Genomic DNA, 23,817 nt, shown 5'->3' on the forward strand with positions numbered 1-23,817 from the left:
ACCAAATCACATTAAGGAAAAGAAAACTTTTGTCTGCTTGAAATAAATTTCAATGAGAAGGCTGTTTGATTTGGAAGAAGCCAAAATTTGGAGTGATCTTTTACAAGGAAATGTTTATGTCATTTTTAGTATGCAATCAATTTTGAGTCTGTTTTAATACCAGCAAGGGCTCAAAGTTGCCACTCACACCACTTTTAAAAGCAAACAGAATTAAATTCCCTTACAGCAGAACAGACTTGTGTCAAGACACCTGCGCTTTCTTCAAGACACTTCAAGTTGAATTTAGGTCCTACCAAATCCTTTGTCCTCAAGGTAAATGAAGTTATTTTTAGAAAGGTTGGCATCAATGCAGCCTCTGTCAGCAAAGAAAGACATTTGAAACCTTTTTTTTCAATTTTAAATCATTTAAGCGGAAGTAACCTTTGAAAGAGTTTTGCAGTCTTTCCAGTTGTTGTAGTTCTTCTCCATGGTTAAACTGACAAGGCTTTCTCATTTTTGACTCCCTTTGCCCTCACAGGTATCCTTTCTGTAGCTCTGGAAAGGTCACAAGTTTTCGGCTCTAACTTCTGCTTCCAAAACGGCAGGTATTGCTAGCAGCAGTCATACAAGATGCGTGAATCTGGAATCTGATGACTAGCCTCCTTCTTACAGCCATCTTAGAGTTTACTACAAGAAAGTCTAGCCACAAATGAACCTCTCTTGTCAAACTGTTCTAAGATACAGCAAAAAATAAATCAGACACTTAAAACAAACAAATAAATAAGTAAATAAATAAGTAAATAAATAAATAAATAAATAAAGTGAAATTTCTGACTCAAGTTCAACCAAGTACATTAACACATATCCTCTGGAAAGCCTAAAGAAAACCAAAAAGACCAAAAAAAAAAAAAAAAAAAAAAACCAAAACCCCACAACAACTTTTGACAGTGAAAAAGAACACAGCTTGCTCTATTTAGAAATAAAAATGTAAATATAGGTTCCAAGCTATGACTGTGAAATTACTGGACCACTTTTCACAGAGCAGGCAAGGCATCTTTTAGGATAATTGTCAGAATCTTTGACACTAATGCATGCTGATGTTGAAAAGTAATAAACCTCCATAAAAAGTAAAAGCTTTGTCTTCTTCACCAAAATAATCAAGCTGGATGTTGGACCGAGAAACTCTGTATGTACTCCACATGTACACAGAATATGAAGAGTTTTCCTCCATTAGGAGTTTTGCAAAACAAAGAAACTTTCTACTGTTGGAACAACTTGGTCTTTAAAATATCAATGGGGTAACCCACATGTGCACACACACAAAAGCACGCACACACATGGGCACGCATGCGCACACACACATAGACTTCAATAGGACCATCAGCATTCACATGATGGATAAAAATCAGAGCTTTACTGCAACAATCATAGTTTTCACTAATTGCCTGCCAAGTACACATGGCACAGCTGTTATTTTCACCATAACTGGTTCAAAATATTAGCAAAATGTCAGAGTTCAGAAGCAGGTTATATCATGTGAACAGAGACACTATTTTTGCTGTTCTCGTGCTTCTGAGCAACCCACCAGTTCAAACGTTTCTAAAGTACAGGACTTGATCGAGATTTCTCCAATTATTCCTGGTTCCTTTTGCTTGGAAACGTGTCAAGACACGCTGGGACAAATCTAAGTTTTGGTACAGAAAATAAAAATTCTATATTGTGCAATGTATTTTCAGGATGTTCAGAAATAAGCTTTATTGACTTCATGCTCTTCTTGGCAGGAAACTTATCACACAAGAAACAATCTGGCTTTTGTGTCCTATCACATTTGGCAGTGCAAATAAAATCAAAGGAAATGAAAGAGCCATCAAGCTTTCTTTCCTTTGTCATCTGCCAACTTAAGTTCAATACGAACAGAAAGATATGTGTAAACATATGTCAGATATATTTTTGTTAATTCCCGCGAATATAGTGCTATTTTAAATGCCATTATATAACAGGATGCTAATTTTACATAATGAAATCCATGTTTAAAGTAAAACATTAAAAACATTTTGCCATAAATTTTTTTGCGTGTAAATGGAAGGGAACAGAAATAGGGAAAGTAAATTATATGTATTTATATACAAGTATTTATATAATTTACATTATAAAAGCATACATGTATATTTGCTTTTACTTCACCTATAACATGAAGCTTATATATGACCTTAAACTAAAAGCTCTTGTGAAAAAGTGATCTGAAATATGATCATCTAACCTTTGCTGTTGTTATAGGAAGCATCTTACATTATAAATGAGCCCATTGTTGGTTACCACTAGTTATCTGCATCCTTCTACTTTTCACCCAGTGGTCTAGCATGGTTACCTTCCTTTCACCTCATCCTACCAAACAGTAAATGACAAGCATATTGCACATGATTTTGTTTCTTTTGTGGCTAACTATCACCAAGTCCTTAGCTTTTTGTCAAATGGCAAGGTTTCCAGATTCCTTACTATATTGGTTTATTCTAAAACCACTCCAGATTGCCAACATCTTTCTTAAAATGTGAGCCTCCTCTGTGCTGACAGCTCAGAGCCTGGAGCCTGCTTTAGATTGTGTCTCCCTCTCCTTTGCCCCTCCCCTGATCGTGCGCTCACTCTCTCAAAAAGAAACAAACATGAAAAAAACTTTTTTTAAATGTGAGCCTCCTATGGAGAAAAAAAATTTACATTTGTCTGGATGGTTGGTAACTACAGAACTGTTATTCTCTGTATTTGTAACTAATATTTCTATCAGAATACAATAAAATTTTATTGTATTGTCACTAAAAGCCACTGAATTTTTCACCAGAGTAACTACCCTTTCTTAACTACTTACTCTTTTAGCTAGGTAGTGTATTAGTCAAGGTATTTTATAGTTTTTAATCTCATTTGATTTAATCTTCCCAACGTTATTATTGTCTTATTTCATGTTTTAAAAAAAAGAATAAACAAAACCAGGAACATAGAAGTTAAGTAACGAGTACAAGATCATATAATTAGATGGCTAAAGGATTTGTGTCCAGGTTGTCTGAAACGATTGTCAACATTCTGACTCCATGTTCTTGCCATTTTTTTAAATACACAACAACAAGCCATGATTGAGCATCAGCCTGCCTTCCATCTTTCCTTTCTTCCTGTCTTTCTTCCTTTCCTGTTTTCTGCCTTCCCTCTATCTCTTCCTTTCTACCTTCTTTCCCTTCCACTTTCCCTACCACCAACTTTTTTCTCTTTCTATGTATCCTTATTTCATCTCATCTTGTCAGGATTGATCCAAGTATGTTTTCTTAAGGTAATTCTAAACCTGTTTTCTATCACACAACGCATCATTAGTTTTCTCATAAAGCTGATTACACTTGCTGACCATGTTTTCATCCACATAGTAGATTAAGATGTACAGAACAACACCAAAAACAAACATGTGTGTCATAATGGTATGTCTCATATGATTGTGGAATTAGAATACAATGGCTCCATTTATTTTGTTTTCATGATTAATGGTGGGGCAATGACTATGTCTATTAGTCTTATAGATTTTCTTAGATCTAGCCTATAGAAACTAATATTTCTCTTCCCATCTGTTACCCATTTCCTGACTTACCAAAACACTATACCTAGTGATAATTCAGGACTCTACCCTTTAATTACAATAGCATCCATTGATTGTGTAATTATTGGATGCCAGACTCTGTACTATGTGACTTTACATATATGATCTCTAACTATCAGAATCACTTCAAGACTGATGGTATCATTCCATTATTAAAAGTTGACAAATAAAATATTAGAGAGTTCTGAAATAAGCAGCCAAGTTGGGATTTGAACATTGGTCGACTTGACTACAACAATGCTCTAATGATGTTGCTGCTTCCCATGATCTGACAGAACGCCTCACTGCGAAATTTCACATGATACTGGTGGGAGTCACCGTGATGGTAATTCCCAATCTACAGCTCTCTCCAGGGGAAGAATCTCACTGGAGACTAAGAGCAATTGAATAGCAGATTGATACATCCTAACTATTCCTTCCATGTTGATTATAACTTTTAGTATATAAACAAAGAAATCCCTTTATTAAGCAACAGTGTAAGACTTGGATGGGGTAGGAGGTGGTTCTGGATGGTTAATGGGCTCCATCCTCAGGGAGAAAAAGTGAGAATAGGAGGAAATGGAAAATAATCTAGAAGCAAGATCTATGATCCAAGTGTCTCAGATTTTAAAATTTATGAACCATCCCATGGGCGTGGTACTTATATTGGTTATTAATTTCATATAGTTTTAAAAAGATTTATCATATCTTATTGAAAATAATAGACTTTAAACATTAATTTTGCTTTACAGCGGTTAAAATGATGCTTGCTACTGCTTATAACCTTTATCCAAGCTAAATTTGGCTTGATGATTGTGTATTATCAGTCAGGATGGCTTGGATTATGTTCCAACCCAATATTCTAGAGGCTTAGAGTCACAAAGGTGTATTTCTTGTTCAAGCTACCTGTTCGTAAAAGGTTCGCAGAGCCTGTATTTCTCATTTCCTCACCCTGCAACCCAGACTGATTGATCATTCACCAACTAAAAACATCACTAGTCACATAGCAAAGGACAAGGAACACAACATACCATGCACTGACTCAAAGGTTTCACCAAGGAAGTGGCACACACCGTTTCCACTCACACTTCCTTAGCCAAGGCATCAACCACATCTCGCCTTAAAGAGGATGGGGAAATCCAGTTGTAACATGTGCTGAGAAGAAGAGAACTAGAATGTTTTCCGACAATCCTGACTATCAGAATGATTCCATATGGAATTGGTTTATTTTCTTAATCTACAGTTCTACTACATTAGAAAATACTAACACACAGCATCTGGCAGTTGGCCAGGGAAGGCAGTTTTTGGCGACTGTGTCATTTGGTTCTGCATTTTTGGTTCAAAAATGCATAGGACAGCCATAAATGCGGGAGCAAGTCCTCACCACAAACCACTCTCAGCAGCACATCAAACACCAGATTGATGAGCACATTCCCCTGGAAAGCAGGAAGCCTAAATGTTGTAAAACTTGGAAGATGGTGATGGTAAATAGATTAAGTCTGTTTATTTTTTATTATTTTAGTTTCAGAAAGAATTTCTTTGAACTGTGTTGCAGAAATGGGATGTCCTCTTAAAATATAACCGCTCATATACTATTGATTTCTTTCTCTGAGGCATGAAGAATATGAAGTGTCAGGAAAAAGTTCATCTCTTGGTAATCGAACTATTTAAATTCAATTCAAATTCACCATTCAAGTCTCATAGGAAATTCTCTTACCAAAGCCAACATTTTACAATCCTTATATTTCAACCCATGTATTTCCTTACATTTCAATTTATAAATTTAGGTCGTTCAACCTAAATAATACAGTGATGAACAAAAACTTGAAGAAGACACTTAAAAAGACAGTTAAAAAGGCCCAGAAATGGCCCTTACTGGGACTATCAGTACCATAAAGTTTTTTATTTCATCTCTCATTCAAAAAGTTCTGTGAACTTTCTCTTGTCAGCTGGTACCTCTCACTATGGGAAAAGGAACATCATGTGTCAGTCCATTTATCGCCATGTACCCCAAAATTACTTGCACAGAATGGTGCAATTTAACTGTTAATCAGGTCCTTTGAGATCCTTCAACCAGAAAATAAAATATCAAGGTAAGTAGTGCCATCTACTACCTTTATTCTATGGCTACAGCTGTATGTGGGTTGGCATTCAAATGAAACTCGTTTATTAATACATCAATGTTAGTTGGGTACATAAATGGTCTTGTTTCAGTACTGGTCTCAACATGATTTTTTCTATCTTTATTACAGATTACAGAAGAATAGTTAAGTAGAGAAAACATCTAATCTCTTTTAATCATTCATTTTCAGTAAAAAACAAAGTAAAATTTCATTAAACCATTCTTCCCATATAAGTGCTACCCATAGGCCAAGAGCTGATTCAGTGGTTTCATCCAAATGTAAAGCAAAACATGGGATTGCCTCAACACGTAACTATAACTACTGTTACACTAGTGTAAGGTGTATGGCAATTTAAAGAGTTGGCAACTGATTCTCTCCCTTTTTATTTTTAGAATAATTTGGGTTTCACAGACTTGTTGACAATGACCTTTACCTGTTTTTGCTCTGGTGAATGCAACTAAGAATGACGCCCATGCAGTTCTTTGTCCTTTCTCTACCTGTTATGACCAAATTAATAACTGTCACATTGGAAAGTATGAATTAACAAATATTCCTGAAAAAACTCAAATAATTTAACCATCGAGATTCTAAGCATAACTTGAATAGGAAACTAAACCTTCAAAGGTTTCATGCCAGTAGAACAGTCAGTACCCAAGAGACCAGGAGGGAAAGGATTCTCGACTCAAGAAAATTTAATTTTCAGATATTTATTACTGTATATTGCCATACTTCCCAGCTGCACTTTTCTTTACCAGCTTGTGCATTCACCTGTCTGGCAACATGGGTTCATATTTTATGTTTTTATTGAAGAACTTTTCACTAGATGGTTATGCAATATTATTCTATGATTCAGAATTATTGAATACCTATTGCTATTTTTATCATTACTTCCTGTAGTTAATGTAAAGTGATATAATGAGAATAATGAGGTACATTCCAAACTTAAATATGAATAATATCATAAAACTAGTGTAAAATGTGGGTCAAGATGAATTGATCAAAATAATATCTGTACAACATGCATTGCCCTTAAAGGACAAAATTATTATAAGGGCATTAGTATGAATCTAAAATTAATCTTGCTAGTCCAAATTTATAAAATGTAAAGCAGAAAAATTATATGATTTTTTCCCTCTGAAAGTATTGGACTGCCCATAATTCAGTTATAGATTTCCATGGACCACTAATGATGCATATAGGACACTTTACCACAAACTAGGTTTGAAAGATATAGTTATAATGCCTATACAAGGTCTTCATATTTCTTTTCTATTTTACTCTTATTCTCTTTTTCATTAGTAAACTCTTTAAAGAAAAAGGTCTGTGCATTTATTTGAACAGATATCGATACCACATTTACATCGCCAGACCCAACTTTTCCCCCAAGCTTCAGACTTAGATGCCTGTTAGACTCTCTACATGGATGTCAGAAAAGCATCATCAACTTGCTTTGTCCATAACAGAATTCTTGGACAGTCTTCTCCAAACTTGGTCCAACTGCAAAGATTCTATTTCCTTATGTAACCATCCATCCAATTGTTCAAGCCCAAACCTAAAAGGCAATTGAGACTTGCTCTCTCATCCATACATCCAATGCGTCAACAATGCCTGTTGACTTTACTCTCAAAAAACACACATTGAACCTGAAGACTTCCCACAGCTAAAACTGTTACCACACAAGCAACCATCATCACATCTCTCACTTGATCTACTCATTACTTTGTTACTGGACTCTCTTGTTTCCTCTCTTGCCCACACACTTGTATTCTCACAGCATTCAGAAAGACCTTTTAAAAATCTAATCAGGCCAAGGCAAAATTCTCCAAGGGCTTTCTATCATGCTTAGAATGAAATCCAATCTCCTAACAACGGCATGCAAGGCCTCATGTGATCTGCTCTCTGGCTGCCTCTGGGAAGCCTACCTGGCTTATTTCACTGCATACATTCTGGCTTTTGGGATCTTCCTTCCATGGACTAAGATCATTCTTGGCTCTGGATTTTTGTACTTGTGGTTTCTTCCACCTGGAACACTGTATCCCACTGATACTTGTGACCTGTTCCATTACTTCAGTTAGGTTATTTTCCTACCACCCTAACTTAATAGAGCTTTATTCCTACTTCCCCTAATCCTGCTTCTTTTATTTCCCTAGTTTTGTCACCCTTTGACATTGTATTGCATATTTATTTATCATCATTTTCTCACTGGAATGTAAATTCCACAAAGGTGGAGACTTTGCATTGCTCACATGCCAAATTCCCAGTTACCAGAGATACACATTTGATGTGTCCTATCCTTTAGTTAGTTCTGTGGAAAGTAAAAGAGATGATAGAATATCTAAAAATGAAAAGTCGGCCATCAAATCTCAGGGGAGTAGCAAGCACTCTGTGAAGGAAGAAAAGAGCGTGTAGGGGATTTAACCTTGATCTACAGAGTGACTATAGGAATTGACCTGAAAGAGGCCCACGGGGTTTCCACATATCTATACCTTTCCCACTGAGCAGTCAGTGGCCGAGAACTCATACACTTTCAGAAATTTCCTTTCGGCCTTTGGTTAAATTCATAGGTTAGAATTTGGAGACACAATTATGGTTATTTACTTAAGCTGTGTTCATTATAAACAAAAATCAAATAGTGAACAACTTCACCTGATAAAGATTTAGCAAAGCACAGTCTAAATCAAATCTCAGCAAAATCCAAACTGTACCTCACTGGATAGGCTACAGTTTAAATCTATAGTGAGAGAGGTTTTGTATGTCTCTGTCTTAGTCACCTGGGTCTTTCCTATGTAGTGACTACTCATATATTAGCATTGTTGAGGTAAAAATATATGCATTGGCCACAGGTAGAGTTGCAAAAAGGAAAGGAAGTTGGTAACAAGTATTCCTTGACAAGTGTATGTCCTCTGCTACAACAAACTCTCCAGAAAGTCACTGGGTTCAACTGGTTTGGGAGATGACAGTAAATAATTCATTAGTGGGGACTTCTAGCAGAGCAAATACGCTGGAGTTATGGACTTCAGGTCCTAACTAATGAATTACTGCTTAGTACCTGGTGGGGAAGAAAGGATGGACTTAATATTATTTTATTCAAGAAACAATATGGTATATACATCTTGAATGAACTTTATTTTAACAATTAAATTAATTAGCAGACTAGTCAGTTCCACCACAAGTCAATACAAGATTCAAACAGTCATTTCTACACACTTGTTTTATGTTAGGCTTCTTAAAATCTCTAGCAAGGAAAGCATCGCAAAGATTTGTTAGAGGGGCATATCAGTCTGTTCAGAGGTTTTCCATTATTGCACTAGACAGTAATGTTTGGATAACTGTAACATTAGTCAGTAGGAGGTTACTCTTCCAGATTTATCTAAGATTCAGTTGAATGCTGTTTTAAGAAAAGCACAATCCCCCACTAATTATGACTATTTTGAACTGAGTATCCATATGACTTCATGTGACCACTAAATAACTTAGACTGCAAGTAAGTAACAGCTACCTGCTGAGGCAGTGACCTCATTGGTACCATAAAGTCAACATTTGGTTTTATATGACTGTATAAATCCTGACTGGATCTAATTTATGAATTTAGCAGACTAAATTACATTTTATCATCTGTCCAAGCAGCTAAAAACAGAAAGCTAAGATGTAGTTCCAATCTTAACTATTTCAACTGTTTGTGTGGAAAAGACATCTTTTCTATTCAGGAGACAAATAGCTAAATATCGTTATTAAAATTTTAGTGTCATACCTCTCGAATAGCAGTACAAAACTCACTCTGAAGCACTTTTTTGAGGGATTGTAGCTTGTGCACTGGTACTTCTCCAGATTCCTGTAGTTTTTCCAGTAATTCAATTGCTCTGGCGACATCTAAAAAAGAATCAAAATAGAGGGATCTAGAGTCAACTGTCTCTTATCAGCAAAGTACCATCATTCCAATGGGATGGTGTAATGAGTAAGTGGAATAAATTGCAAAATCAGAACTTATAATTCATAGCTTATTGATCTCATCTTTTGATAAAAAGTCATTTTAATTTGTTCTACGCAATTAGTCACTGAATACACCTTCTTTAATGGCATTTCATATATGTTCTCTGTCACGCAAATCAGTTTGAATATTATTTCGGGAAAGAAGAGGTAGCGTGTCTTTCATCGATACCCCAATAACCAAAGAAAGCCTGTCAATTTTACCTCTGAGATGTTGTTTTCAGTGTGACTTTTCCTTTCCCATACCACATTTATCACATCTGCAATTTTACATTTATTAATATAACAAATGTTTATCTATAAACTCTTACAGTTTAAACTCTTACCCAAACTCTATCTAAGTTGGGTCACCTTGGCATCCCCATAGTATAATACAGTGAATAAATATTTGATGAATGAATGAAGGAAGGAATGAATAAATTTATGAATGAATGGGCTTTCTCCATATGGCTATTATTATTCCAAGCCCTTATCATCATCTCCCCTCTATCCAAATAGAGTCATTTCTTCTCCAGCCTCTTCATATGGTCCATAAGGTTATTTTCCTAAAATAATCTGATTGTGTACCCACCTACCAGCTTCTAAGAACAGTACCAAGCAAAAAAAATTCACTAATAAGTTAAAGGTTCATCTTTTGCTGGACAATATCAAAGGTTAATGTATCAAGAAACATTGTCTTTTATACCCATAGCTTTAAAATTCCCAGGATGGTTTTGTAGTGCCTGGAGAAAATGATACGATGAAAGGACATTTTAAAAATAACTTACGGTGACCTCTTCTATCTGTTGTAGTTAATAACTCAGTGCAGTCACTTAGGCATTTATGTTTAAGATGGAAGGTTTTCAGTTTCTAAGTGATTAGCTACAGAAAGCATCCCATATCCCTGTCAGATTATAAATTCATCCATCCATCCATCCATCCATCCACTAATTTCTCTTCCCATTAGACTTGGCACTAAGTTTAACTGGAAGAGTTAAGACATACTTCCTTTCTGAACTCACAATCAAATGAAAAAGAAATATAACAGCATTGCTACCTATAATAAAATCATTACCTCCTCAGAATTTGGGTGGGAATGGCATACATATATGTCTCTATCAAAGAAAATAACTAGTGAGTGACTTTAATGGAGACTCTCCCTTGAAGTATTGCCAACTGATTGTTAATTGTGGCCCAATGAAGAAAAAATCATGAAATCAACACAACACTGCCAGTCTGAAGAGTTTGTCTTTTTGTGCGTAAATTGGAAGTCAACGTAGTCAGTTAGACAATACCAACTGTATCCACAATCAATAAGTTACCAAGCTAAGAACGTATGCATCTTTAACTACACAAAAGACTACATGGATGTCTACAGGTATGTGGAACTCTCAACTGTTACAAACTGAGCTCATTAATTTTTTTCCTGAAACTAGTTCTTCTCTTTCCTTATTCCATAATTCCATGAATAGCATTCCTACCAAGCCTGTCCTCCAAGCTAAACATCATCTTTCACATTCACCCCCACACGCAGTTAGTCAGTAAGAGCTGTATATTCTATCTGAAATGTACGTTTTGAATGGAGCCCTTTCGCTTGATTACTTCAGAAAAGCCTTTATTATTTTTCACCTGTATTACTGGAACATCTCCCAACTGTTTTTTAAATTAGCCTTTTTTTGTTCATTCCATCCTCCACCTTGCTACCAGAGTGATTATCCTGAATGATAAACCTCATTATTATACTCCGCCACATAAAACCTCTGACTTCCCACTGCCTACAGGGTGAAGTTCAGATCATATAGGGTTACATACAGGGCCCTTAATAACCATCCTCTCCAGACTCATCTCTAGAAACCTCCTCCTGCCCATTCTATACTTTGGCCATCCAAAATATTTTTTATTCTAGGACATGCCACAGATTTCCATACCTATATGGCTTTGCACATATCATCCCTTATTCCTGGAATGCAGTTAATTCATTCATCCAATAATGCCAGACACTGCAGTATGCATGGGACATAGTGCTGAAGGGGATAGCTGGTTGCTGTCACTTGCATGAAATTTATAGGTTTGGCGGGGGGGGGGGGGAGGAGTCACAGACATGCAATAAAATGGGCTTGTCCTATAAAAGAATTGCTTAAAGTTAGTGGATGAATGTATAACAAAGACATTTATCATAGTTCAGGAGGTCAGGAAGGATCTCTTCGTGGAAGTAACAGCTAAGCAGAATCCTAGGCAGGAGGTGCAGGTGGGGAAAATGGGAAGAGTGTTCTAGGCAAATAAATGCAGGTTGAAGTCTTGTAAGAGAGTGTGGGGCATTCAGAGAACTGAAAAGAATTAGGCAGGCTGAAATTGGAACCAGAGTAAGAGTAGCAAGAGATGAAGTAGAGAGATATCATAATCATGGAAGGTGTTTTAAATCATGTATGGAAGACTTGGCTTAAATAGCATCTCCTTAGACATGTCTATGTCTATGTTCTACATTTCTCTTTTCATTCAGCCACTGTAATAAATACTACTCAATTCTACACCTCTGTTTGCATGTATACACGCCCCTTTACCCTTGCAAATCTATAAGCTTCTTGAGATTCCAGGAACAATATCTTATTTGTCATTGTATCCATTGTTCAATGCAGAGTACTAGACAAATATTAGGTGTTTGATACACACTTACAGAATGAGCAATAGATTAATTAATGAAACTAACTCAAAGGGTTAGAGATTTATGTCTAGGTGGACACATAACTTCTCATGAGACTAAACCTCCAGATCGCTATGAACCTTGGTCAAGACTGGCATGGATCTGGTGTGGGGAAGGAGGCAAGCCTGCATCTGTAGGCTAAAGGGCACTGAGTAACCACACTGAGGGAAGTTCAGAAAAGCTGAAAATGACACCAAGCGGAATATTCAGGAGTTCTCAACCTTGGCTGCACATTACATTCATCTGAGGTACATTTAAAAATTATTAGCGCCTGGGACTCATCTCCCCCCCACCCCGCAGATTATACCAGAATATTCAGAATACTGGTTCTCAGGGGCGCCTGGGTGGCTCAGTCAGTTAGGCATCCGACTTCGGCTCAGGTCATGATGTCACGGTTTGTGGGTCAAGCCCCGCATCAGGCTCTGTGCTGACAGCTCAGAGCCTGGAGCCTGCTGCAGATTCTGTGCCCCCGTCTCTCTCTGCCCCACCCCTGCTTGTGCTCTGTCTCTCTCTGTCTTTCAAAAATGAATAAACATTAAAAAAATTTTTTTAAAAGAATATTGGTTCTCAACCTTGGCTGTAGATTGGTATCACTTAGGGAGTTGTAAAAACCATAGAGGCTTACGTCCCACCCGGGAGATTCTGATGTGATTGGCAGAGTAAGGCCTGGGTATGAGGCTTTCAAAAAGCCTCCAGGTGATGCTGAAGTGCAGCCAAGGTTGAGAACCACTGGTCTATTTGGCATGGGTATCTTTATAGCCCCTATGTGATTCTAATGTGCAGTCGGGGTTGAAGAACTCAAGTACAGATTAATGGCTCTAAACCATGAATATGCTTAACAGTCACCTGGGGGAAATTACTAAAATGTATGTTTATGACCCCTCTCCCACCCCCACTTTAAAGAGGTTAATTCAGAAGGTTGTGAAAGTAAGGCCTAGGAATTTGCCTTTTAAACAAACACTTCAAGTGATTCCAAAGTTGTCGGTTCACAGACCCCATTTGTTGAGAAAGTAAATAAAATGATTTTTCATTATTCTTTAATGCCCTGGATAACACTAAATGGGGTTTTTCCAAGGGTCTCAGAATGACTGATAAAAGCCCATGGATGAAAGTAATTAGTGTTAAGTACCACCCCATTCTAAACAGTGTTCCTTAGCAAAGGCTGTCACTAGAATCACTTGCAGAGTTTTTAAACCAGTCTGCTACCCCACACTAATTGTATCAAAATCTCTAAGCCTGAGATCCAGTCATCAAGATTTTTGTTTGTTTGTTTGTTTGTTTGTTTGTTTAAGCTCCAGATGATTCCTGTGACCATTCAAGGTTAAGATATATCATTCAAAAAAAGCGATCAAGGAAACCAGCACATCCTATTAAAGGCTGGGCCAGAAATAAAAAATAAAAAATAAAAAATAAAGGCTGGGCCAGCCCTGTCACATTACACCATAGGCCTTTTCCAGTCCTGAGTAAACAGTAATTGTGAGATGAAAAAAAAAAAAAATCCATGGAGAAGTGTTACATCACTAATTGGGGTCACAGTACTGTCTTTGCTTCCCTTGTGTCACTGAGAAGTGTTCACAGTAGAACCAATGGTAGCCACTGGGGGTGCCTGAACGAAGGCAGACTAGACTCTTTCCTGGGTGCACAGGAAACGCAATGGACTTGGTGTCTGCCTGCCATCTATGCCTATGTGATCAGAGGGAGAGAACTGGACAGTGGAGCCCACGGGAGCCTGACCCATCTTGTCGGTACCCACCCAAGAGAATCGAGCAGTATGAGGTCACGGGATATATAGCAGTTGGTAAAAGCCAAAAGAAGTCCAAGAACCAAACGTGGGAGAAATCAGATCCCTCCAGCCCAGACTTGGCTGGTGCTACAAACAAAGAGGTGATGAGTGGATAAACTGGATACGAGACTGGAATTTTCAAAGTAATTCTGATCCCTTTTAGCTCTGTAAAAGTACCAGAAACCTACAAGGCCAGGACCTGGAAGGGAGCAAAAGAAGCCTTTGAGTCAGCAAAAATGCTTGCTTTTAAAACTAATGCAATAAAGTGTGCATAGTTTAGTTATGAGTCCACACAATGTTCCTATTCAGAACCTCCTTGCACTTATTTTATGAAACTATTCTACCAAATTTGGTTACTAATATAGAAGTTTGGGCTAACTAGTTTAGCTCAGGTTAGGAGGAATATTAGGGAAGGATGGGGAGGCTGCCAGACAAACAATGAAAGCAAGAAGATCTCAAGAATATTTTCTAGAAACCCACTCCTCCTCTGGCCCACCATTTCTCAGGTTCATCCGCCTACTCATTACCTAAGCAAATGCTGGGGTATTACCTTTGCCCCCTCACGCTTTCTCATACTCTGGATTCCATTAAACCGCACTTCTTTTTTTTTATTAGTAATTTTTATTGAAATATAATTAACATACAGTGTGATATTAGTTTGGGGCATAAAACATACTGATTCTTGAATTCTATATGCTATTTAGTGCTTATCACAATAAGTGCAGATACATCTGTCACCAAACAATATTATTACAATCTTTTTTTTTTCAGGTGTACAATTTAGTGATTCATCATTTACATACAAAACCCAGTGCTCATCATAAGTGCCTTCCTTAATCCCCATCACCCATTTAACCCATCCCCCTATCACTTCCCTTACAGTAACTATCACTTTGTTCTCTATAGTTAAGAGTCTGTTTGTTAGTTTGCCCCCCGCACCATGTTCATTTATTTTATTTCTTAAATGCCACATATGAGTGAAGTCATATGGTATTTCTCTTTCCCTAACTGACTTATTTGACTTAGCCTCATACTCCCTTGCTCCTCCCACATCATTGCAAATGGCAAGGTTTCATTCTTTTTAATGGCTGAGTAACACACACACACACACACACACACACACACATCTTCTTTATCCATTCATCAGTCATAAACATCGGGGTGCGTGTATCCCTTCGAATTAGTATTTTTGTATCCTTTGGGGAAATACCTAGTAGTGCAATTGCTGGGTGTAGGGTAGTTCTATTTTTAACTTTTTGAAGAACCTCCATACCGTTTTCCAGAGTGGCTGCACCAGTTTGCATTCCCAACAGTGTAAGACGATTCCTGTTTCCCCACATCTGCCAACATTGTTGTTTCCTGTGTTGTTAATTTTAGCTATACAATAATCCTCACTTTTTAAAAATTTTTTAATGTTTATTTATTTTTGAGAAAAAGAGAGAGACAGAGCATGAGCGGGGGAGAGGCAGAGAGAGGGAGACACAGAATCCAAAGCAGGCTCCAGGTTCTGAGCTGTCAGCACAGAGCCTGACGCGGGGCTTGAACACGAGAACAGCAAGATCATGACCTGAGCTAAAGTTGGATGCTTAACCGACTGAGGCACCCAGGGGCCACAAGAGTCCTCGCTTCTAAAGGCAACAATAACAATAAACTTTTATTTAATGTCTATGAAGTAGGGGTCACTGTATACTAAGAGCTTTACATTTTCTCCTTACAACAACCTTTATGTGGTAGTAAATATCCACATTTTGCAATGAGAAAATTGAGGCTTCTACAGAGTTTTAAGTATCTCATTAACAAACAGGAGATCTGGGCCTGGAGTCCTAGTCTAAGTGATTCTAAACCCTGTGCCTTTTATTTTTATTCCATTCACAGCTTTTCTTTTAGCAGCTTTTCCTTCAACATTCAGTACTTTTGTAATAGCTCTGTGCTCTGCAGGCTTTCCTGGTCAGAGGCTGAGCTCTTAATCTTTCCTCCCTCAATAAAGATTAATCCCTAGTCCATTTACCAGTAGACCCCTTTCAGATAGTATTCACTGATCATCAGAATCACCTGGAGAGCTTTTAAATGACAAGGAGTGGTTCCCAGTCTTGGCTACCCACTGTAGTTACCTGGGAGCGCTGGGGAAAAAAAACAAAACAAAACAAAAAAAAACACCCAACAACACATACGTAGATCCTACCTACATATACTTCTGCTTTCATTGCTCTGGGGTATGGCCTAGACATCAGGATCTGCAGAGCTCCTCAGTGATTACAATGTATAGTTATAGTGAGAATCACAGATATGGAATCTTAAGATATACCCTGGGGATTTTATTTTTTTAATTTACATCCAAGTTAGTTAACATATACTGCAGCAATGATTTCAGGAGTAGATTCCTTAATGCCCCTTACCCATTTAGCCCATCCCCCTACACCCTGGGGATTTTAAATAAAAATGCTACTTATAATATTAGTATCTGTTATACATAATATTTAGTACCACATTTATTTAAACATTTTCCTCCTCTTTTTTAAAAAAAAATTATTTAAGTTCAAGTTAGTTATCATACAGCGTGGTATTGGTTTCAGGAGTAGAACCCAGGGTTTCATCACTTACATACAACACATAGTGCTCATCCCAACAGGTGCCCTCCTTAATGTCCATCATCCATTTAGCCCATCCCGCACCCAGCATTTTACTCTTCCTAACAGCACTATGAGATAGGTACTATTATCCTCGTTTTACAGAAAAGGAAACTGTGACCAATAGAGTTAAAATTACTTCCCCAAGGAAACAGTTAAGTTGTAGAATTAAGATTTGAATCTCAGTGACATGGCTCTAGAATCTGGGCTACACTGAGATGTAACTCAGAATCCATATTCTTAAAATCATTCCCAGCACTTCTCCAAGGTTGTTAACAGAGATTAAGCTAAGCTGATCAACAAATCCTTACTTGAGGGTGAAATGCAGTGGTTCTCAAATTTTAATCAACAAACAAATTTAACCCTGGACCATTTATTATTAAAAATTGACATAAAAAGGGGGCGCCTGGGTGGCTCAGTCAGTTGAGCGTCCGACTTTGCCTCAGGTCATGATCTCGCCCTTGTGGGTTCGAGCCCCGCATTGGGCTCTGTGCTGACAGCTTGGAGTCTGGAGCCTGCTTCGGATTCTGTGTCTCCTTCTCCCTCTGTTCCTCCCCTGCTCGCACTCTGTCTCTCTCTCTCTCTCTCTCAAAAATAAACATAAATTTCTTTTAATTGACATAAAAAGAACATGGAGGGTTGAGCCTTGAAATCTGCTCTTTTATTAGTCCTCTCAGATGACGCTGATGCAGGAAGCTGGTCACAGAGGCATCTCTTCAGTTTACTACTGACACACAGTTTTCTATGTGATCCAGAGCAAGGTGAGGTAATGGTCATCATTTATTCAGTGCTTACTGACCCTACTTATATCATTTTGCAATATCCTCATAAATAAATAAAAGAATTACTATTGTTTCCTCTGTGTACTTAAAGATAAACAACGAAAAACTAAGGCTTGGAAAGATGAATTATCTGGGTCAAGGCAATACAACGAATAAATGATAGGGCCAGGATCCAAAACCACATGTTTGACTGCAGTGTCTATGCTCTTATTTATTTCCTTATGCTGTCACAGAAAAGGGAGTAACAATAAAATAAAGGTATGGCCAAAAAAAATTTTAGGGGCGCCTGGGTGGCTCTGTGGCGTCTGACTTCGGCTCAGGTCATGATCTCGCGGTTTGTGAGTTTGAGTCCTAGGTCGGGCTCTGTGCCAACAGCTTAGAGCCTGGAGCCTGCTTCGGATTCTGTGTGTGTCTGCCTCTCTGCCCCCTCCCCTATTTGCCCTCTCTTTCTTTCAAAAATAAATAAACATTAAAATTTTTTTAATTTTTTTTTTTTTTACATAGCATCATGGGTCATTATATGCTGGGGCAAATAACACTACCCAAAGTCTCAGGAGGTAACCCTTCAATATATTATGTTATAATCAATATGTTCATATTGATAACATATTTTGACCATTGAAAAGTGATCAATCATCAACTGCCTCATGGTAGCAAGATAACATATCTTGAAAAGATTTCCTTTAAGATAGGTTGGACATTACAACCCAAACCAAGAAAATACTGAGACTTAAATGGCATGTGCTTCTCGTGATCTGGAATAATCCAATTATCATTTTCTTTTTTCCTTTGCAGTGAATTTTTATCAACTTGACTGACATTTAGACTGAAGAATTTGACCTATGACTCATCTGAATCTGGAACCTGGGTGAAGATGGATCTGGGTCATTTAAAGCATATTGTCCACTAATTCCATAAACATGCACTGGGTTCTGTGGCAAACAATGCACATTATCTACTCCAAAACCATCTAAAACCTGCATGTCCCTTGCCTTCTACTATAAAAGCTGGAAAGCAAAAATACTTTTCTTTCCAGACTCTTGTCATCTGGCCAATTGTTTTAAGTGTAAAGGCACTGGGTATGGCTTCCAGGAAGTCTTTTTAAGTGGACAAACTGCTGACATATGCCTTCAGCAATTTGGTCTTTGCACCTTTCCTCTTTTCCCACTTTGCGATCATACAGAAAACCCTCCCATGCTAAGGAAGGTGGAGCAGGAAGAAGAAAGGGGCCTAGCCCTTGACGCCATCACTGAGCTGTTGTACTAGCCTTGAATTGTGTAACCCCATGGTTCTTGATTCTTGTCTCTGAGACAAACACATGCTTTCCCACCTGGTTTTCTGTGGCTTGCAATCAGATACAAACGAACTGATACAAGAACATGTAACATTTTTTTAAGTGTGTTTACTTATATTGAGAGAAAGGACACAAGCAGGGGAGGGCAGAGAGAGAGAGGGAGAGAGAGAATCCCAAGCAGGCTCCACAGAGTCAGTACAGAGCCCGATACGAGGCTCGAACTCATGAACCGTGAGATCATGGCCTGAGCTGAAACCAAGAGTCAGACGCTTAACTGACTGAGCCACCCTGGCGCCCCACGGAGCACACTTTGAAGACACTATTCCAGGTTGCAGAGCTAAGGTTGATAACATTGAGTCACATGTGGTGGTCCCTTGATGAGGATAGTCTTGGAAAGCCTCTCTGGAAAGGTGACATTTAGAGTGAAACCTGAATGTTAAGAGACAACCTTCTGAAAATCCAAAGGAGGACCATCCAGATAAAGAGGATAGAAAGGGCAAAGACCTTAAACTGAGGGGAGCAAGTCCCATGTTGGAAAAATAGGCAAAACCAGTGTCACTGGAACATGGTGAGTGAGGCACAGAACAAAACAGCAAGAGTGGTGTCCTGGTAAATAATCAGTAACCGGCTCTCCAAAATAAATTGACAAAACAGAACAAAACAGAAGCCCTGGCTGGTACCATTTGCTGATTTCTGTTGTGTAAATATTCCTACCATAGGCAGTTTCAAACCACCAATAAAATTCTTCACTACTTCATAACCAGCTCCCAGTACACAGATAAATGGTCAGTTTAAAAATCTAAAGCTGTACAACAGAGCATATGTACCAAGAAAATGAAATAAATGGTCAATAATGCTTTGCACTTCCATGGCTGTGTTGTGAAAGAAAACACTCTCACACTACCGGTTACTAATAAGACATGATCATCAGTGTGTCCTTCTCATCTACCAATCATTTCTGCTTTCATCCACCAAAAACTCGCCATGTTTCTTAAATGAAGACTAACTGGTAAACCCTAAAGATAATCAGCCCAATTTAAATGTGCTCAAATTAAAAACTTCACTCCCTATGGTGTTAAAGATATTCTACTCTGTGTTATTTATCAAAAACTGAATGACTTCTCTTCATGGGATTTGGGCTGGCATTGGAGTATATCACAAAAAACGTTTGACAATCCTAGAATTGTTAAATCATGAATTTATATAATGACAAAATCCTGGCCCAGACTCTGCTTAAAGTGTTTGCCAAACCTACCACAACCAAAGGAACAATTTAGGCTCCAAAACGAAAAGCTGTAGTTGCTAAGAGAGTCTCTGAAATGGAAGGTACCTATTTCATTTGAAAGTGATTACTTACCCAATAAACAAATCTTTAGGTATACAAAGCTTAAGATACAGTTTTCTTTGTTAAACAATCCATTATGTGGTCAGAATGAGTAATGCTTCCCAGTTTTTCCAGGAACTATATTCAGCATTTCGTCCTTTTTCTTTTCTTCTTCTTCCTTCTCCCTCACCACCTTTTTAAATTCATTCTAATTTTCCCAAGCAGCTAAAATTGAATCTTGATTTGCCTGCATTACCTGAGACCTCAGGAAATCAAAATTCACTTCCTTTTGTTTGAGCTTTCTTTTCTATTATATTAGATGTCTTCCCTTTTCTTCTATAGCTTCACCTCACTTTTCTATTTAATCTCGCATCTATGTCTGTACATCATGACAACCAACTATACCCTTGCTCCTTGAAATTAGCTCATTTCATTTTTTCTTGTTTCCAACCTTCATGGCATCCATGCAAATGAACACCTGATTTGATTGTTTTGGGAATCTGTCAGGGATTAGACCTGAACAAAATGTAATCTGTCTTTGCATGTTTGAAAGACGTTGAACAACCTACTGTCCTCTCCTATACTAAATACTAGGACATCCATGTCCTACTAATTTTTGTTTATGCCATTGTATCCAATACAGCATCATGACAGTTGTAGGCACTTAAAAATTGTTTGTTGAGTGGAACTGATTGTATGGAATTAGGTTTTCTTGTGACATAAATATAAGTATTTGTATTCACTAGTTAACAGTGATACCTGTGTCAGGCTCTACTGACAAGATTTAGACTTCTTACAAAATGTGAATTCTGAGAAAATGAGGATTTAAGGGGCTGGACTCCATCTTTCTACAATGATCAAATTTAATCTTCCTTCCACAAGTGGGAGGAGTAAGAACCAGTGGGTATGACTCAAAAATACATCAAAGTTCATTTTAGCACTTGTGAAAAATTTTAAGGAAGTCTTATTTTAAGCTCTCTGGGGAGATATTTTAAAATACATTGTCCAAACTACAACATTTTGTGTGTAGACAAGTTGTTTCTGAAGTTTCTTAGAAAATGAATATAATGAACACTTATCCACTGGCCAGTTAAGTATACTGGATATATATGACTGTAGGAATACAATAAAACTACCACATACAGATTAGCAATATGATACCTCAATAGTGCACCCCCAGCTACCCAGCCTGTCCAGCCACACTATTATTTATTTATGCTTCATTTATGACCTCAACTGACCTTAGATGCAGCTGGATGAAAGAACGGAGTATCTTTCACAGAGCTTTACGTTTACCTTAAAATTGAAGTGTGTGTATTTTACCTTTTCTTCCACAACTCCTGATCTAATGATTTCTCAATAAAAGTTAAATACTTATTATTCAGCATCTTAAAATACTAGACACAAAATGATGTGGACCCTTCGGCTCTGTAATATTTCCCTAGCTTAGCACATAAGAAAGCAACCAAGCTTTTATATTGGTAGTGATTCTACCCGTGCATATTGTAAAACTGGGAGGCTTTTTTCATAATTATCATTAGTAAGTCCCAATTCCCTTTTTCATAGTGCTCAGGAAATTGGAAGAGAAAGACTTTATCAAGAAATTGCTGGAGAGACACCCAATCAAGCTGGGTAAGTTTTCAGAGAGCTTGTTATAAAGAAACCTTACAAATTTAACTTTTTATGTCCTCGAGTGTCTCCTCTACTAGAAAATGAATGAATGTTTTTATCCAAACTGACACACTTTGATATATTATTCTGCTATCAAGCTACTTAACAATATGTTTCCCCTTTTACCTTATCTCTGCTATATCATACTGTCATCCAATTTCTTAGTTACTTTGGGAATTGCATGGTGAGGTTAGCGTGATACTATCTACGTCTACATCTTTAAAAGATGTTCATAAGACAAGGTGAAGCTTGGAGTTTGCAGAAATGGTTATAGTGAATAGTTTATGCATTTTGTTAAGAACATGATTACTATTAAGATGATTTAAACTTCTAAGTAAAAAACAAAATAATGAGTTTCTCCTCATTATGTTAGATTCCCTGGGGCTGCTTTCTAGCTTTCTATTGATGTTTCTTTTATAAACTAAAGCTTGGGATAGAGAAGGAGGAAAAATACTTGTTTAGTAACTTACTGCATTTTCATATCAAACTAACAAGTAACTAATGAAGTGTTGCTTGGTTATAAGTATAGTTATATGGAATATTGGATAAAATTAAAGATTATCAAAAACAAACCTGAGTACATTTTCTCCTAATTATAAAACAAAATCACATCTTCTGAATTTATGAGGTGTATGAATCTCAATCCTGTGATTTAGACATTTTTTCTTTGTTTAAAAAATCTTTTAAGATTTTCTACATTTTTTCCTGAAATTAAAATGAAGATTTTCAAAGATGATGCAAAATAATTTAACTAAATAAATAACTTTAGGTTAAAATCAAAATAATATATTTTTTAATTTTTTTAATGTTTATTTATTTTTGAGAGGGAGAGACAGAGCGTGAGCAGGGGAGGGGCAGAGAGAGAGGGAAACAGAATCTGAAGCAGGCTCCAGGCTCTGAGCTGTCAGCACAGAGCCCAACTCAGGTCTTGAACCCACGAACCGTGAGATCATGACCTGAGCCAAAGTCGGACGCTTAACCAACTGAGCCACCTAAGTGCCCCTCAAAATAATTATTGTATGTAATTTTCTGACTCCTAAAATTCATTATTTTATCAAGACTTGTAATCATGGGTATACATTGATTCCATTCTATAAAATGTTAGTTTTATGATAATCATTTACTCTGACATCAGATCATTTGTTATATTAGAATTAATCAAATGCTGGCTAATATTTTATTTACTGAGTTACAAGATACTATTTTCCATTAGTTTTAGTTAAAACATTTTAGAAGTACCTATTCTTTGAAGGGTAGATTTCTGTAAATTCATTTGGAACTGGGGCCTTTCTTAAGGATAGGTTTTAGCTTTTCTTTTCAATTTCTTCTGTTATTAAGCTATTTCAATTTTCTATCACCTGTCAGTTTTAATACTTTCTATGGTCTTAGAATGTGTATTTCATCTGGATTTTCTCTTTTTATAAGTTGTACCAGTGCTCTTTTTATTGACAAACATGAAAACATTTCACTTATGTTATTGGTCTTTTCAACAATCCAGTATTTGTTTTTATGAAATATATTTTGCGTCATTATGATTTACTAGTACCGTATGCTTTTATTCTTATTACTTTATTCCTTGTAGTTTGCTTAGGTTATGGGTGTGTTAATGACCCTGCATGTTTCCTCAGAATCCCAATTATAGCTATATCTTGTTTCTTTTGGCAGAGTGGATCATTTCATTCTTGTCTACCATTCAATTTTGATTTCTTATTTAAAGCAAATGTTACTTAGATAAAAAAAAATGTTTCCAAGGGAATGGTTTTAAGAAGACTACACTTTTATTCTTTATTTTGTGATTTTGTTACATATTCATCAGAGAATATTACCTGTGTGATTTCTCATTTTTTATTTTAGTAATATTTTTGGAGTCCTACATGGTAAATATTCCACAGATGTCTGAAACAATAAATAAATATATATACAAACCTATATGTGTACTCAAGCTTGTTAAGTAATT

General features: G+C 37.0%; 1 protein-coding gene across 2 annotated transcripts in view; it reads right to left on the minus strand.

The window, feature by feature from the left end:
* Positions 1-23,817, minus strand: part of LIN7A (lin-7 homolog A, crumbs cell polarity complex component) — a 124,076-nt gene that overhangs the window by 71,682 nt on the left and 28,577 nt on the right. For both annotated transcript variants that reach the window (XM_042992816.1, XM_042992815.1), the window contains exon 3: positions 9,464-9,582. In XM_042992816.1, coding sequence (XP_042848750.1) covers positions 9,464-9,582 — 119 coding nt within the window. The remainder of the gene's footprint in view (positions 1-9,463; positions 9,583-23,817) is intronic.

Source organism: Panthera tigris, chromosome B4 (assembly GCF_018350195.1).
Source record: "Panthera tigris isolate Pti1 chromosome B4, P.tigris_Pti1_mat1.1, whole genome shotgun sequence".
Classification (NCBI taxonomy): Eukaryota; Metazoa; Chordata; class Mammalia; order Carnivora; family Felidae; genus Panthera; species Panthera tigris.